Raw genomic sequence first — 18,711 nt, 5'->3', positions numbered from 1 at the left:
CATTTAGCAGAGATACAAACGGAGTTGTCCTGACTTTAAATTCAGTGTTCTGGGGGCGCCTGGGTGGCTCAGTAGGTTAAGCGTCTGACTTCGGCTCAGGTCATGATCTCATGGTCCGTGAGTTCGAGCCCCACATGGGGCTCTGTGCTGACAGCTCAGAGCCTGGAGCCTGCTTCGGATTCTGTGTCTCCCCTTCTCTCTGCCCCTCCCACGCTCATGCTCTGTCTCTGTTTCTCAATAAGAAATAAACGTTAAAAAAAATTTTGGGGGGGCGCCTGGGTGGCGCAGTCGGTTGAGCGTCCGACTTCAGCCAGGTCACGATCTCGCGGTCCGTGAGTTCGAGCCCCGCGTCGGGCTCTGGGCTGATGGCTCGGAGCCTGGAGCCTGTTTCCGATTCTGTGTCTCCCTCTCTCTCTGCCCCTCCCCCATTCATGCTCTGTCTCTCTGTCCCAAAAATAAATAAACGTTGAAAAAAAAAAATTTTTTTTTTTAAATTTTTTTTTTAATAAAAAAATAAATTCAGTATTCTGGCTTCTCCTTGAGGACAGGAATTACATATTCCTCTTTAGGGCCTCACAGGAACCAGCCTAAAATCCTACCTATACTTGTGTGTATCAAACATGTTGAATGGGGACAATGAAGAAACACAAACCCTTTATCTGCAACCCACAAAACTGGAAGGGCCACAGCAAACCACTCCTACTATGTGAGTAGTAACTTTCCCCTCCTCAGGTCCCCACTCACCCGTCTCTGATCTAGTTCAGGTTAGGTGAGCTAAGAGACACGCACAAAGGGCTCCAACATGTCATTCCCTGGGCCATAAAGGCTAATTCCTCAATTCCCTTCAAAGTGTTCGCCAGGGGCTCCTAAGGGAGGAAGCGTGCTGGAGTGACGGGAGAGACAGGGACACAGACACAGGCTGGTCCCCACCTTTAAGGGACACGACTCTGGGAGAAGAGAGAACAAAGCGCAGACAGCCCCGATGCCGAGCACAGTGCACAGGCGCCAGAAGAAAGGCAGCGGTTAAGGGCTCTGGCGACACAACAGGGGCAAAGGGAGAGTGGGATCCGAGACTCAGAAAAGAGAGAGAGCTGACAGACAGGTGGGAAGGCTGTTCTGGAGAAAAGAAACCTGGTACGGAGCCTGCTGGAAAAAATCAAGAGTTGACTTTGGCCAGAGTGAAGGGTGCATGTGGGCTATTCTAGAAAGGCTGACCTAGGTCGTTTTGGGCAGCATCTGTTCCACAGGGTGACAGCCTCGCCATAGAGCTCGCTGAGTATTTTGAATTTAACCCCCTGGCTGTTTGAGGAGAAGTGAACAATAAAGCTGGTGAAGCAGCTTACGGGCAAGTTCATTAAAAACACGGCCTCCAGGAAAGACCAGAGGAGAAAATGAGAACTACTAGCCTGTACACCAAGGCCAGGATGTTCAGCATGGTAGCCACGTCCGGGTGGTCGTGGCCCGAAGTCTTCTCCAGGTCCTCCAGGGCCTGCTTGCAGAGCGGCACGGCCACCTCGTAGCGCCCCTGGGAGGCGTACTGGATGACCAGGTTGTGCAGAGTGCGCAGGCGCGCCGGGATCTCGTAGCCACCCTGCTGCGCCGCGGCCGCTGCACTGCTGTGTTGCTGCTGGACTGCACAGACAGAGTTTCACTTGAGATGTGCCGAGAGGAAATCATCCGGACGACACCACTGAATGACACCTTTCTTCTCTAGCTTTGGTCCAGGGTGGCACTTGGGCCCCACGCTACGGACACCCACGCAGCACTCCCCAGGCAGGCTGCGTAACATCAGTAACTTGTCAGGGGTGGTGTGATGCCCCCAACAGAGCAGTCAGACTGCCCTCGGCACCAAACTAATTCTGCCTTTCCAACCCCGTAAGAGTCCACACTTCACGTCTGAACCGTCTATGCACGACCCTATCTCGCAGGGGCCGGTCTAACGTACTACTGTGTCCCACCAAGAAACTCTCTGAAGTTCTTTTGGGAAACATAACGCCATCCAAGTGCACAGAGGGCTGCTCCCGTGAGGCAGGCCACCGGCGCAAAGATGCCCACTGATTGTGACAATGACATCACAACAGGACAAACCACCTTCTGTTTCTAGGCTGCCACTTAACCACTCCCCTTCGCCAACTTACTTCCTTGGCCGGGTTCGTCGTCATCATTTGGGAAAAGGTCATCCAGAGGTTCTTTGGTGGAATCAGTGTCTTTGTCCTCCTATAAAATCAACCCAGGACAACTTTAGTCTTACGAGTGCTATAAATCCTATACTGGAAATCATTAGTGTAAATTTCATTTTAACAAAAAATCTTAGAAAAAATCATCAGTTTTTAAAATCAAATATAGTGCATACTTGGAAAACCTAGAAAAGATGGTGGATAATAAATCGGAAGACTAAAAACAACAGAGGACTGTGTTAAGTCACAAAAACATTTTATATTTGTTCTATAAAATGTACTGTCATCATGGAGATTTCACATGTATAACCTTATAAAGTTATGTTTTAAACACTAGACATTTCTGAGAATAAATATGATTCAACAAAAAATAAACAAAATAAAACACAGGATTATCCACAATTTGGCTTATCCATCAATTTAGCAAAGAGTAATACAAAGCATGCAGGACTAGAACTCAAACATTAAAGGAAGGTGGGCGGGGGGCGAGGGGGGCAAAAGGCTGCCTTAGATTCTTCACTGCATTCTGAAGAAATTCAAATAGAGAAGGGGAAACTCTTACTTGAAATACATTTTACTTGGAAACCAAGTATGTAAAAACAGACCAAAACGGCCCATCTCTGAATGCCACAGACCTGGAGGCTAGATCTCTCCTCCCTGCTCACTGCCTCCACCACAAGATCCCTAAGAGCAGTTTGAAACCTGCCAGCTTTGAGTCTGTGACTCAAGTGTCCCCACAGATTAGCGCAGGGGTCAAAACCAGGGCTACACAATGGACAGAAGACACAACAGCTTGACCAAGTGAGAAATCAGCATCACCCCGGGGGCAGGTCACATCACTCGCATCTGGACAGGTTAATCTAAGAAGTACACAGAAGTCACCTAGATAAGATTCCTGTCTGGGATGCGTCGTCTAAATACACTCACAGAGAAACATCACACAAACCCACACTGCAGAACAATCTATGAAGCAACTGGCCTATACTCTTCAAAGATACCTATGTTATGAAAAGCGAAGAAAGGTGGGGTTTTTTGCTTCTTTTGAAAAGGACCTGTTACAGGGGCGTCTGGGCGACTCAGTCGGTTGAGCGTCCAACTCTAGATTTTGGCTCAGGTCAGGATCCCAGAATTCGTGGGATTGAGCTCCACGTCTGGCTCCGCACTGACAGCAAGGAGCCTGCTTGGGATTCTCTCTCTCTGCCCCTTCCCCGCTCACGCACCACTCTGTCTCTCTCTCTTAAAATAAATAAACATTAAAAAAAAAAAAAAAAAAAGACCAGTTTCAGATGAATGACGACTAAGTGAACCAGACACTGCCATGGTGAAACAGTGCTACGAAGGGCTCTGCCAAGACAATCAGGACAAAGTGAAGAGCAGGTGACGACTGTGCCCGTGTTAAACTGCCCGACTTGACCTGGCCCTGGATTCCACAGGAGTCTGTCCTCATGCCAGGGGGATAGGCCCAGCAGCAGGGGAACGTGGCATGAGGTATGCCGCGTATTCGAACACAGTTCACAAGAAACAGTCGTTTGTGTAGATGCTGACGGACAGAGTTAGCTCACTGTTAGCTCACTTCCCCAAGCCAGATATTTTTCAAAATAAAAAGTTTTCAAAGTCTCTATGAAAGCTTCCCAAACTATCCAGTACTCTAGGTGAATCGCTGGCTGGCTTCAGCATCTCCATTTATTCTCATTCCAACAGCAGTGTATAGCAAAACGTTCAGTTACTCCACGAGGGAGCAATACGGCAAGCCTAATCAAACGGGGTGCTGTGGACTGATGTGCCCCCGCCCCCTCCCAAATCCTCTACTAAAGCCCTAACCTTCAACATGATGGCGCGTGGAGAAGGGGCCTTTCAGAGGCAACGTGGGTTAGATGAAGTCATGAGGATGGGGCCGTCGTGACAGGACTGGTGTCCTTCCTCACACGAAGAGGAAAAAGGAAAAGACGCTAGACTGCCCTCTCGCTCTCCTCCTCTACCCACGCACGAAGGGAGGCCATGTGAGGACACAGCCAGGAAAAAGGCCCTCGCCAAGCACCCGACTGCTGACACCCTGATCTCGGAATCAGGAGAAGTAAGTCACGCGGCCTATGGTGTTCCATCAGAGTGGCCAGAGTGGATGAAGACATGCACCGTGGTGACGGGAGATGTGACATTAGGGGAAACTGAGTAAAGGATATATGGGAATTCTCTTCACTATCTTTTCAACTTTTCTGTGAATCTAAAATTACTACAGGGTGGCTGGGTGGCTCAGTCGGTTAGGCATCTGATTTCAGCTCAGGTCGTGATCTTACAGTTTGTGGGTTCGAGCCCCACATTGGGCTCTGCACTGACAGCTTGGAGCCTGGCATCTGCTTTGTTTTTCTATCTCTCTTTCCCTCCCTGCTTGTGCACGTGCACGCTGTCTCAAAATAAACATTTAAAAAATAATTAATAATAAAAAATAATAATGAAATTAGTCCAAAATTTCTTTTAAAGTTGTTAACTGAACAGATAAAAATGGTGGATGGAAAATAATCAAGACTGAGATGAACCACCAAAGAGAATCAACAAAAAAGGAGAAAAGCAAAATCCCTGGTGAACCCTAACATTCCCAGCAGAAGTAGGCAAGAAGGAAGCAGGAGTGAGGGAGCAGGAGACCCAGGTGGTGTCCTGGGAGCAGGGGGAAGAGAGTCTCAAAGAGAAAGTCAAGACCCATAGCACCACAGGCCACAGACTTAGTTACAGATTACAAGGCTAGATGACAAATGACTGCGTGGGACCCACGCTGACCTGAGAGAGCTCCAGCAGTGCGCTGGGTGTGGAAGCCAGACCCCATGGGTTAAAATGTCCAAGAGATCTCCAGCCGGGACAAACCTTGTCAAGTGCCTCTGTGCATCGTGCCTCACATTTACAAAGTATTCTTACGTTTCTGACCACTGTTCTAAAACACACATGAGGGGCACCCAGGGGGCTCAGCCGGTTGAGTGTCCAACTCTTGATTTCGGCTCAGGTCATGATCTCATAGTTCCTGAGATCAAGCCCCACGTCGGGCTCTGCGCTGACAGTCTGGATCCTGCTTGGGATAGATTCACTCATTCATTCATTCTCTCTTTCTCTCTCTGTCTCTGTCCCTCCCTCGCTCACACGCATGTGCTCTCTCTCTCTCTTTCAAAAATAAACTTAAAAAAAAAAAAAAAAAAGAACTTGCAAACACATATATGAAAAGCACATGGCAAGGAGAACCTCCATGACTTGCCCAGGGACTAAGTCCCAAAAGTTAGAATCTCTGGTCTTGCATGATGCAACCACTAAAGCGGGGGCAGAAAACACCGACGGCTTTACTAAAAGAACCTACTAACTACAGCAGGGTTAACTGTCAATACTGCATTCCTTCTGAACCACTTACAGATGGAGAGATGTCATCATCGTATTTTTTTAACTGATTCATGAATTCCAGATGCTTCTTTTCTTCCTCCAGTTGAGCCACAGATTGCTCACTCTTCTGTAACTTCTGCTGCGTGTTGGCCAATTCATCCCGCAGCCACTGATTCTCCTGGCACAGGCGACGAACCTGTGCCCGCAGCTTCTGTTTCTCCGACTCGACAGCATTCAGGTGATTGGACAAAGCCATCATAACCTGGACAGACAGAAGCGCTGACAGCACTGCAGGGTCCGGCCCACACGTCCCCCTCCCGCCCACGCACACTCTGTGCCTGCTCTCCTCACACGGGCAGGGATGTGCTGCGACACAGACAAGTACCACTGCTGCTCACTTCCCTTCCCACCCTCGGTCTCACGTACACAGGGGCGCGTGCTCAAAACATCTACAGGAACCCCACGCTGCTCTGCCACTTGACAGCATCTCAAATAGACTAGCAATGGACACACAGCTAACTCTTCTGACAAAACTGTTACTTTTCTACTTTCTATCTAAGTGGATCCAACATAATTTCTCAGAGACCCTTTTCCACATCTGAGAGTGTGTGCCCAAGCAGGCATATGTGTACGGGGGTCACTCGGGGAGGGGCTGGTGACGGAGCTAGGAGCTAGAGAAGGGCGGGCAGACAAATCTTTGATGTTCCAAGGTAAGGGAAGAAATCTTTGTAGCTCGCCAGGCTGTCAGAATGTACTTTGCATTCATAAGCTTAAGTCCAGGCTGTAAAATCTGGTGAGGGCCCCAGGGCTCTGCCTGTGGTACACTGATTAGTTTCAGGGACAGGCCTGCCTGAGGCATTAGCAAGCTCCTAGAAGTATACGCGCAGAGTGAGCTGGGAAAAGTCGGCCCCGGTCCGTTCTGTCTTTAGACCATGCAACTGCCTTTCCCTCTACCATCCTCCTAGTTTCAAACCTGAACTCCAGAAAGTAAGGCTTTTTTCTCCTTTGTTCTTAACCCTAGTACTTGCCAAACTAAAAAGCAAGTCCATATTCATATCACTTTTCAACAGAATTTGCCTTATAACAGATTCACAATAAGCAAACACAGTCAAAAGTTCCACAATTAGTCTTTCACACAGTGGGAATGAAAAACTCTAGAATGAGGGTATGGATAGTCACTGTGGAATAGAACAGTGTCCTCTTCATGGATGTGGGACTTAGGAACCTAGCAGGCCCCACTTCTTTCTTCATTCACCGCACAAGAGGAAAGCCAAGAAAAAGAGAGGCCAAATTTCAGTGTATGTAAATTTACCTGAAATGTGCTGGCAGAGCCAACAGTTATCAGGGGAACAGTTACCACCTAGCTGTTTCTAATTTTTCACCTGTATGTCCAGCATGATAAAAACAAAGGTTTAGTCAAAAAACAAAGGTTTAGGGGCACGTGGGTGGCTCAGTCGGTTGAGCTTCCGACTTCGGCTCAGGTCATGATCTCACGGTCCGTGAGTTCGAGCCCCGCGTCGGGCTCTGTGCTGACAGCTCAGAGCCTGGAGCCTGCTTCGGATTCTGTGTCTCCCTCTCTCTCTGACCCTCCCCCGTTCATGCTCTCTCTCTGTCTCAAAAATAAAGAAACATTTAAAAAAAAAAAAAAAAACAACAACAACAAAGGTTTAGGGGCACCTGGGTGGCTCAGGCCATGATCTCACGGTTTGTGAGTTTGAGGCCCATGTGGAACTCTCTGCTATCAGCACAGAGCTCCCTTGGCGTCTTCTGTCCTCTCTCTGCCCCTCCGCTGCCCTCTCTCTCTCAAAAATAAATAAATTCAAGCACTTAAAAAACAAACAAACCCACAAAGGTTTAGCAATCTTGTCTTAGGGTACTGCAGAGACTATTAGCTGTTGGCAATATCCATTCTCCCTTCTTCCTTAGGCTTAAGAAGGTGGAAATGTAAGTGGGCAGGGCAGCATTCCCCAGTCTCCCTCACAACTAGGTGTGGCCATGAAACAAGGTGTGGCCAAAGAAATGTAAGCAATGCTGTGTACCAGCTGGAGGAAGTAAAGGGAGGAGGCACACCCTTCCTGTCCCTTCCCTATCCTAGAATGTGGCCACGTGGCTGCAGCTGGACTCCATAAAAGGTTGCAGCTCTGACTCCACAAAAAAAGCTGTGTGCAGCACAATGCAGAGGCCTGGCCATCCCTGAGGACTGTGCAGCTACACAACCTGTCTGGGGCGGCCTACCTTGGTATTTCTCTTATACATGTCTGTGATGTTTAAGCCACTGTTTTCATTTATGACCTATGCAGCCAAAATCAAATCCTAAATGACAAACAGGGTTACCTCTATTTTACTGCCTCTGCTTGTTAAAACTTACGACGTACCCAAATCAATCATCATTTATATTACATACAAGCTGATCTCTGTTACTCTGTAAGTATCTTCCCTCTAGTTTAATTAAACTACGTATTTCAGATGAAGTCTCCATTTCTCCAGACTGTCAAGTGCATGTTCCTGTCTGAGGCGACCTCACGTATACCTGTGCCTCACTCAGGCCAAGCTCCAGCATTTCCAGTGACTTCCGGATCATGTTTGATTTCTCCTCCACCAGATTACTTTCATCATCTTTCTTCAAACACTTCAGTGTTTCCAGTAAACTTTGTAAAATGGAATTATGCTCGTTCTTCAGAGCTTCCAGCCCCTGAATCACTTGCTTTGTCTTAGAAATAATCTCATCCTGTGTAAGCTTCTCCAACTTGTCTTCCTTTATATACACCATTGTGGACATGTTGTCATACATTCTAGAATGGAAAAAGGAAAACAAATTAGGTATCTCATTACAGGTTTGATTTATGTTACATCTTTAATAAAAAAAATTGTGTGAAGAGTCTTAAATTAACATTTTTTTAGGTGAATAATAAACATGTATTTGTGACTTGTTGAAATACTGTACTGTTTGTTTTCCCTGTGCAGACCAATTTAATTATTTTTCTGGCTTAGGTCTGGATTCTTTTTAATGGAACAAATGACAGCAACTGAAATTAATGCCAAAGATTAAAAGCAGCAAAACCACCAAATGGCATTTCCAAAGCACAAAGCCTCAGTGAACAAAAGTTCTCTGAATGTTTGCAAGCTTTTTTCCCCCTTAATGAAATGCAGAAAGGACAGTAAATTCTTGGTAACATATTTACCAGACAAAGCCTTGAGAAGTGGTCACAGTTGGAAGAAGGAAGAAAACCAGCAAAGGAACATGGGAACAATCAGAGTAGCAGGAGAAGGACTAGGTCCGTCTGAAACACGGTGAGAGAGTGACATGAGCAGGGTCATCAGCACGGTAAAGACTCAAGGAGAACGGGGGCCCCGCGGGCCTCTGGGATCGGAATAGCCGAGAGGCCAACAAGATTTCATGCAATCATACAGTGTCTGGAACGGGCTCTAAAATACTACAATGAGAAAGAAAAATGAAAGGGGCATAAAACAGCATCAGCAAAATCACGGTGACTGTGGACACTAAGCAACTGTCCCCACTTTACCAACTGTCTAGGTTTGTGGATGTTTTTAAATCCCATAACTCAGTTTTAGGGAGGGAGGGAGGGAGGGAGGAAGAGGACGAGGACGAGGACGAGGACGAGGACGAGGACGAGGACGAGGACGAGGACGAGGACGAGGACGAGGACGAGGACGAGAAAGAGAAAGAGAAAAAGGAGAGGGACAGGGTGCCTGGGTGGTTCAGTCTGCTGAGCGTCTGTCATGATCTCACAGCCTGTGGGTTCGAGCCCTGCATCAGGCTCTGACAGCTCAGAGCCTGGAGCTGCTTCAGATTTTGTGTCTCTCTCTTTCTGCCCCTCCCCCACTTGTGCTTTCTCTCTAAAAATAAATAAACAAAAAAAAAAATTAAAAACAAAAAAAGAAAAGAAAAGAAAAGAAAAGAAAAGAAAAGAAAAGAAAAGAAAAGAAAAGAAAAGAAAAGAAAAAGCCACAGTGAATATTAAAGAAGGTTGTTCAGGGGGCACCTGGGTGGTTCAGTTGGTTAAGCATCGGACACTTGATTTCAGCTCAGGTCCTGATCTCAGTTCGTGAGTTTGAGCCCCACATTGGGCTCTGCACTAACAGTGCAGAGCCTGCTTGGGATTCTCTCTCCCACTCTCTCCCTCTCTCTGACCCTCCCTCCCTCATTCTCCCTCTTTTAAATAAAAAAGATTTTTATGGGGCACCCGGGTGGCTCAGTTGGTTAAGCCTCTGACTTGGGCTCAGGTCATGATCTCACTGTCCTTGAGTTCGAGCCCTGCATCAGGCTCTGACAGCTCAGAGCCGGGAGCCTGCTTTGGATTCTGTGTCTCCCTCTCTCTCTGACCCTCCCCTGGTCACGCTCTATCTCAAAAGTAAATAAACATTAAAAAAATTTTTAATTTTTTTTAAACCTTAAAAAAATTTAAAAAACATTTAAAAAAGAAAGGTTGTTCACGGACAGGGATTGAAGTCAGATTACACATCAAAGTAATTTCCTCCAGAGCACTTAGCACCACCTGAAATCTTGTTTGTTTCCACATACTGCCTTCCAGCCTTGAATGTAAGCTCTACTTAAAGGCAAGGGGGGTGGGGGGGGCACCTGGGTGGCTCAGTTGGTTGAGCATCTGACTTTTTTTTTTAATGTTTATTTTTTGAGTGAGTCGGGGGGGGGGGGGGGAGGAGGCAGAGAGAGAGGAACAGAGGATAGGAAGCAGACTCTGAGCTGTCAGCACAGAGCCCGATACAGGGCTCAAACTCACAAACTGTGAGATCATGACCTGAGCTGAAGTCAGACACTTAACTGACTGAGCCACCCAGGTGCTCCGAGCATCTGGCTCTTGATTTCAGCTCAGGTCGTGATCTCACAGTTCGTGGGATGGAGCCCTGCGTCGGGCTCTGTGCTGACCATATGGAGCCTGCTTGGGATTCTCTCTCTCCCTCTCTCTCTGCCCCTCCCCCGTGCACTCTCTCCTGCTCTCTCCCTCAAAACAAATATATAAGCTCTTAAAACACACAAAAAAATAAAAAGCAAGGGACTCAGAGCACCTGGGTGGCTCCGTCAGTTAGAAGTCCAACTTGAGCTCAGGTCATGATCTCATGGCTCATGAGTTCGAGCCCCACACTGAGCTCGCTGCTGTCAGCTCAGAGCCTGCTTCAGATCGGCTGTCTCCCTCTTTCTGCCCCTACTCCACTGGCACTCTGTCTCTTTCTCTCAAAAATAAATAAAAACATTAAAAAAAAAAAAAAAAAGGTCAGGGACCTTATCTCATGCCCCACTAAATCACAGGCCCTAGGGCAGCTCCTGAGCCCTGGCAGACCACCTGGTGAACGCAGGTACTGATAGTGGTGCGTGAAGGGAAGCAGTGTCAAAGCACCAAATACAGGCCACTCATTCCAGGATTCGGGAGTAAAGGCTCCAAGCAGTTAATGAAAGGGCCATGTTAACAACTACACACAGTTTTACAGTGGAAAATTGCTATTTTTGCATAACTGCAAAAAGTCAATTCCTTGGGAATGCAAGCTGGTGCAGCCACTCTGGAAAACAGTATGGAGGTTCCTCACAACACTAAAAATAGAACTACCTTACGACCCAGCAACTGCACTACTAGGCATTTATCCACGGGATGCAGGTGTGCTGTTTCGAAGGGACACAGGCACCCCCATGTTTATAGCAGCACTATCAACAGTAGCCAAAGTATGGAAAGAGCTCAAATGTCCATCAACAGATGAATGGATAAAGAAGATGTGTGTGTGTGTGTGTATATGTATGTGTATATATATATACATATATACACACACACACACACACACACACACAATGGAGTATTACTCAGCAATCAAAAAGAATGAAATCTTGCCATTTGCAACTACGTGGATGGAACTGGAGGGTATTATGCTAAGTGAAATTAGTCAGAGAAGGACAAAAATCACATGACTTCACTCATATGAGGACTTTAAGAGACAAAACAGACGAACATAAGGGAAGGGAAACAAAAATAATATAAAAACAGGGAGGGGGACAAAACAGAAGAGACTCATAAATATGGAGAACAAACTGAGGGTTATGGGAGGGGTTGTGGGGGGGGGGGCTAAGTGGGGGAGGGGCACTAAAGAACCTACTCCTGAAATCAGTGTTGCACTATATGCTAGTATGGATGTAAATTTTTAAAAATTAAAAATTAAATTAAAAAAAAAACAGTAATCCTTTTAACTGACCAGCTGAAAATAAAGGGAGCCAACTTCTCTTGAAATTTAGAGGCTATCTCTGTAGGACTATTCAGAGAAATCCACCTCTGTACCACAAAGAACTCAGAAAACAACAAAAGAACAGAGGTAACTCCTCTACCTGACAGTCTGTATTGCCATTACATCTGTCATATATTTACTTTATGGCTCTCCAACCCCACTGCAAATCCAGGAGAGCAGGCCGCCTCGGTCTCAGTCTGTCACACAGTAAATGCTAACTACATATTTGCTGAACAAATTAACAAAACATTTCAGGAGCAGCTTCCAATGCTCACATCTCAACGGCACTACGTCAAAGTGTCAGCCTGATCGCCATGCACAGTGAGGAGGATGGTGAAGAGGTGGATGTCCAGAGCAGGCGTCTCTAGAGAAAAGAGGAAAATCAAACTGAAGACCTCCCTCTCCACCTTTGGCAGCAATTTCCAAATGATGCAACATTTTAGTCTTTTTTTCCCCAAACTAGAAGATCCAAGTGTCTTATGAAACTCCAAGCTAGGGCCTAGAATGCAGACAGCTGGGACCCACAGGCTACCAGAAGATAAACTAAGCATATACGAGCAGCAAGAGCTAAAGGCACTGTCGGGACCTGAGAGGTGGGAGCACGAACTGGGGCGGGGGGGGGACAGCAGGCACCTCCACTGGAGAGGGGAGGCCAGACACACGAAGAAACCGCTCCTGAGTGAGGTAAGGCAGTCTTACCAGATGAGCCCATCTCCTCCAGACGGGAGTGCGGAGGGCACTCCCAGCCAGGGGAGCAACAGGGGCCAGGGCAGAGGCGGGAAAGCACCCACTGCCTGCGAGCAGCCTCGTCAGGCCACAGGTCATGGTGCTCGAGGCTCGTGGTGACAAGGCCAGAGTCCAGGGGAGTAAGCCAGAGGACAGCTGCATTTCTGAAGGCAGGAGCCTGCGGGGAGAATGAATGGGGCTGGGCAGTGCCAGGAAAGGGAAGACAACTCGGTGGTAGTGGCATGATCACAGCCCAGCAGATACGCTGCACTCTCTTCCCTAGCCCTCTGCCAGAATGAGGCTCATGCCTCTCCCTGGAAAGCAAAACACCCAGCCAGCACCTTCTCAGTCTTTTCAGACACTATTAAACTCGGGGATGCAAAGGAGAGTCTGGAGACTCTAGTGAGAAGTGAGAGCAACTTCATTACTCAAACCACCTGTCTCGGCATGAATGGGCAGTAAATCGTGTCAATGTCCATGAATCCTGTCCATTCCTCAGAAAGTTAAAAACAGAACTACCCTACAATCCAGTAACTGAACTACCAGGTATTTACCCGAAAAATACAAAAACACTAATTTGAAGGGATACACGCACCCCAATGTTTACATCCGCATTATCAACAATAGCCAAATTATGGTAAGCCCAAATGTCTATGGACTGATGAATGGACAAAAATGGAGTATTACTCAGCCATTAAAAAAAAAGAAGGAAATCTTGCCACTTGCAACCTCTACGGATCTAGAGGGTGTAACGCTAAGTGAAATAAGTCAGAGAGAGACAAATCCCATATGATTTCACTCATATGTGGAATTTAAGAAACAAAACAAACAAGAAAGGAAAGACAGAGAGAGGCAAACCAAGAAACAGACTCCTAACTACAGAGAACACACTGATGGCCACCAGCAGGGAGGTAGATGGGGGGATGGGAGAAGTAAGTGATAGGGATTAAGGAGTGCACTTGGGATGACCACCAGGGGACCTATGCAATTGTCGAATCACTATATTCTCCACCTCAAACTAACATCACGCTGCATGTTAACTATAGCAGATCTAACATTTAAAACTTAAAAAAAAAAAAAATTAAATCCCAACCAATCACAAAGATGGTCATTGTCCTATCTTTAGAGGTTCGAGTGGAGGCTGATAAAAGGGGAAGAGAGGGCAGTTTTGCTTATGCAAAAGAGAAAAAATGGGGAGGGGCAAAGAGTTTAAACAGGAATAGCAAAATCCTACCAGGTAAGGATTCATAGACAGGAAAAAAAATCACAACAAAATGGGGAAATTTAATCGTTTAACTGAGGTGATACCTCAAGTAAGTAAATACATTTAAAGAATAAGTCAACACATTTGAAGAAAACCAAATCTGGGGCACTTGGCTGGCTCAGTCGGTAGAGCGTGTGACTCTTGATCTCAGGGTCATGAGTTTGAGCCCCACGTTGCGTGTAGAGATTACTAAAAATAAACAAACTTAAAAAAAGAAATCCAAATTTAATTCCTCAGGGAATATGCAACAGAACTGGTGACACTGCACCGCATGCTCACACTCTCGTAGAGGCTTTAACCACAGACAAGGATAATAAATACAAATGTCATCTGGACGTGCACAAATAAAAGGGTGGGGGAGCAGTTAAGGTAGATTTCTTTTTAACTTATTCTTAACAGAAAATCAGTTAAGAATCCAAATGCTCTTGGGAGGCACTTAGCTCTCTTAAGAACGGAGATGATGGGCGCCTACAGGGCTTACTTTAGCCCAGGTCATGATCCCGAGGTTTGTGAGTTAGAGCCCCACACTGGGCTCTGCACTGACAGTGTGCAGCCTGCTTGGGATTCTCGCTCTCTCTCTCTCTGCCCCTCCCCGACTTATACACCCTCTCTCTCTCTCAAAATAAATAAACAAAAAAAAAAAAAAAAAAAAGGCACTGAGAGGACAGGGTGCTGCTATGTGGAAAGCATGGGCCTCAGAATCCAGAGCAAGCAGGTGCAGAGCCTGGCTCCACCACCACAGCACGGGCGAAGTCCCCAAACTACCCTGGGTCCCAGGGATTCGAGGGGGCCTACTGTCCGGGCAGTTCAAGGCACAGGAGAATGCAGCTGAGTCACCAAGCACAGTGGCTGACCGTAATCAGTGCAGCTTCCACCTGGGAGCTAAGCAATCGGGAACATCCCTGATAAGTGACCGCTCAACACCTGCAGACACACCTCTAACATGGGCCTCAGTACTTTGCAAGACAGCTGATTCCTTGTTAGACTGCTCGGATAGCTAGTTAGAAAGTTATTCCTTTTGCTGAGTTCAATCTCCCTCCTTAAATTTCTATCCATTGAGGCAACTTCTCCCCTCTAATATAAACAAAGAATATATTTACTATCTTACAAGACATTTCAAATATTGTGGTTCAGTCAGAGGACTCTCCAAATCTTCCGTTTCCCGAGTTCATACCTCATGCCACCCTCAGGTACCCCTCAATCATAGCAGTTTCCATACCCCCTCATCCAACCCACCATCCTATAAATAGACCTACACATGCCACTTCTTCAGAGGGAAACCCACAGCAGCATACATGCTTAGACTGCTCCATAGCTCTCTTAAGTTCCAGGCTAAGTCATTATGACCAAAGATAGCTTATATAAAAAAGAGTGCTAAAGGAACTGGCTATTTAGGGGGAAAAAGGTGTTGTATTCCTACCGTCACTGTACACTAAATTCCATTTTGATTTAAAAAATTAAGTGAAGAAAGTGCCACAAGAAACTAGAAGAAACCTCAGGCGAAGACATATATGCATCTAGGTGAAGGTAAAGAGCGGGCCCTGAACAAAATGGCAGAAAACTAAAAGGATAGGTAAGAGTTCACTTAAAATAAGAAACTTCTCAAGTTTGCCAAATAAGCTCTCAGTTGAAAGGGTTCTTGTAACGGTTACACTGATTTCTAAAGGGTAAAACACCGGGACTCTACATCTGCTCAAACACCACACTTTGTCAGCCTAGCAACCACAGCATCCCTAAGACTTTCTTGCAACTCTTGGGCTGTGTGTGCTTCCCAGTGATTCTGGAACAATGAGTCAGCCAGAACAATGCCTGCCGCTCCACAGGCATGCAGGAAGTATGTGCTCAATAAATCAATGAAACACGGGGTGCTCGGCTGGCTCAGGTGGAAGACCGTGAGACTCTTGATCTCCGTGTTGTGAGTTCGAGCCCCAGGTTGGGTGCAGAGATTACTTAAACAACCTAACAAAAACTGTATTATTATTTTTTTTAATGGTACACTTCCTTTGTTTTTTTTTTCCAACGTTTATTTATTTTTGGGACAGAGAGAGACAGAGCATGAACGGGGGAGGGGCAGAGAGAGAGGGAGACACAGAATCGGAAACAGGCTCCAGGCTCCGAGCCATCAGCCCAGAGCCTGACGCGGGGCTCGAACTCCCGGACCGCGAGATCGTGACCTGGCTGAAGTCGGACGCTTAACCGACTGCGCCACCCAGGCGCCCCTAACAAAAGCTTTAAAATGAATGAATAAACCAGCCTTGGGAGCCAGCACATCTGATTCCAACTCCCTATTATCCCCTCACCTATCATGGAACCTCTTGGAGCCTCAATCCCCACATGTAAGGGGCAACAGACAGCCAACCCACCTGGAACATGGTACTCAAATACTCCCCTCCCGCTTCCCTTCTGAGTAACACACTCAATATCTGGCCCCAGGTTATTCTTACTAGCCATGGAAAATTATGTCTATGCTTTTACTTCAAAAAAAAAGAGAGAGAGAGAACTCTTTGAAGTCCCATTATTTGCTCTGTGAAAGCAAAAGAACTCAGTGCTCAATGCATAATCTCCAACACAGCACCTGACAAATCTGACATCTGAATTAAGCTCCTTAAACAAGAGAAGCCCTTCTTATGGTCAAACCTCTCAAATCCACCGTTCAACAGGCAAAGCTATTATGGTCTATTACGCTGCTTGTCTCATTCAAATCCTCAACAAAGTCTGTACTGTGTCCACAGATTACAAAAGTCACTACCTAAAATAATAAAGAGAAAAATAATCCTAAAGCTTAATCTTCCACCTTTCTTTAATTTTAGAACTACTTTTGTCTCCATTATTTTAAATTTTTTTTTTTCAACGTTCATTTTTGGGACAGAGAGAGACAGAGCATGAACGGGGGAGGGGCAGAGAGAGAGGGAGACACAGAATCGGAAACAGGCTCCAGGCTCTGAGCCATCAGCCCAGAGCCTGACGCGGGGCTCGAACTCCCGGACCGCGAGATCGTGACCTGGCTGAAGTCGGACGCTTAACCGACTGCGCCACCCAGGCGCCCCTCCATTATTTTAAATCATGGTTCAATCTTTGCTATTTTTATTGGGTAGAATAATGGTTTTGATGTGTATTTTTAATACACACGACTCTCATATCCAAGGATTCACATCACTCATGTGACTCATGTGACACAACACCCAAGAAACCTAGTTTATCTCCACATTCAGATCCCCAGTTAAATCCTACATGTAACATTTTGTAACCCAAAAATCCGGCAATATTTATTTCTAAGATGCCAGTTGAAAAACAATAAAACAGACATGCTCTCTTATGAACTACCAGAGGGCAGAAGTGAGGGAGTCCAGCTGACACTTGAACACGAGTGTGAACTGTGCAGGTCCACGTCTACGTGGATATTTTATGGTGTTGTAACGTAAATACATTTTCTCTACGGTTTTCTTAATAGTTTTCTTTCCTCTGCCTTACTTTATCGTAAGAATATAGCATATAACATATGTAACATAAAATACATGTTTATCAATTATTTATATCATCAGCAAGGCTTCCAGTCAACAGTGGGCTATTAGTAGTTAAGTGTTTGAGGAGTCCAAAGTTACAGGCAGATCTCTGACTGTACGGGGCTGTCAGGTGTTGGGTGTCGGGGCCTAGAACCTTTGTGTTATTGAAGGGTCAATTATACAATGTTGTCCTTTCAAAGGCCTGACTTCCCTTTGGAAATACAGGAAACCAAAACAGGCCCTTGATTTAAGAAAGAAATTAGGGACGCCAGGGTGGCTCAGTCAGTTAAGCGTCTGACTTGATTTCAGCTCAGGTCATGATCCCATGGTCATGAAGTCGAGCCCTGCACAGGGCTCCATGCTGGGCAGGAACCTGCTTCAGATTCTCTCCCTCCCTCTCCCTCTTCCCTCCCAACCCCCTCCCAGAAAAAAATTTAGGGGTGCCTGGGTGGCTCAGTCAGTTGAGCACCCTGTCCACTGAGCCCACTGTCAATTTCTGTTCAGGTCACTCTTGATACCGGCTCAGGTCATGGGATTAAGGCCTGCATGGGGTTCTGTGCTGAGTGTGGAGCCTGCTTGGTATTCTCATTTTCTCTCTCTCTCTCTCTCTCTCCCTCTGCCCCTCCCCCCCTTGCATGCTCTCTCTCCCCTCTAAAATAATTTTAACGTTAAATTTTGTTTAATTAAAAAGAAAAAGAAAATTAAATCCCTACATGCTCAAATCTGAAATAAATGGACAAGGCAACTGAACCATCCATCTTCATCTGTATCATGAATTTCTCGGAATACACATAAGGAGAGGATTTAGACCTTGACAGTAACTAAAGATATGACTAGCAGTAACTAACACACCGGCATATCACTAAGGCACCATTACTCAAGTATGACAAAAATACCAGACAGCAATATTAATTTGCATATTCTGTTGCTTTACTTCTACTCTGAAATACTCCAAGCGGAGGTAATATGCAAAATTGAAAATAGCCCCTACTAATACTAAAATTATTCTCTTAATTTGTCCTTTAACATAACCGGTCTGTTAGGCAAAGACTGAGAGTTTTTTAAATTTTATTTATTGATTTTAGGTAATCTGTACACCCAACATGAGGCTCAAACTCATGACCCCAAGATCAACAGTCACACGTTTACCAACTGAGCCAGCTAAGTGCTCCAAGACTGAGTTTACTTGCTCTAACACACCAGTGACTAAAAGAAATCTTCAGTGTTACAAAATCAACTCCTGTTAGGGATGATGAAAACTGACAAATTTAAAGTGGACAATTCTGGGCGCATGTGGGTGGCTCAGGCGGTTGAGCGTCCAACTTTTGATCCTGGCTCAGGTCATGATCTCACTCAAGAGATCGAGCCCCGCATCGAGCTCTGTGCTGACAGCGCAGAGCCTGCTTGGGGTTCTCTCTCTTTCTCCCTCTCTCTCGGC

At 46.1% G+C, this 18,711-nt stretch overlaps 1 protein-coding gene across 27 annotated transcripts in view; it reads right to left on the bottom strand.

The window, feature by feature from the left end:
* KLC1 (kinesin light chain 1) overlaps positions 1–18,711 on the bottom strand; it is a 67,975-nt gene that overhangs the window by 29,740 nt on the left and 19,524 nt on the right. For 24 of the 27 annotated variants that reach the window (XR_007153355.1, XR_007153356.1, XM_047864494.1 and 21 more), the window contains 4 exons: positions 8,065–8,326; positions 5,566–5,796; positions 2,139–2,217; positions 1,407–1,632 (listed from right to left, as the gene is read on the bottom strand). Coding sequence is in view for 25 of the 27 variants with exons in the window: in XM_047864515.1 (XP_047720471.1) it covers positions 1,407–1,632; positions 2,139–2,217; positions 5,566–5,796; positions 8,065–8,326 (798 nt within the window). In the remaining 2 variants the exon portion in view is untranslated. Of the gene's footprint in view, positions 1–1,406; positions 1,633–2,138; positions 2,218–5,565; positions 5,797–8,064; positions 8,327–8,716; positions 8,816–12,055; positions 12,145–18,711 lie in introns of those variants that run through there. The other 3 variants (XM_047864516.1, XM_047864518.1, XM_047864517.1) reach the window with 3 other exon arrangements.

This window comes from Prionailurus viverrinus, chromosome B3, assembly GCF_022837055.1.
Source record: "Prionailurus viverrinus isolate Anna chromosome B3, UM_Priviv_1.0, whole genome shotgun sequence".
Classification (NCBI taxonomy): domain Eukaryota; kingdom Metazoa; phylum Chordata; class Mammalia; order Carnivora; family Felidae; genus Prionailurus; species Prionailurus viverrinus.
Note: the sequence above shows the minus strand (reverse complement) of the source record. Positions and strands in the feature narration are given on the sequence as shown.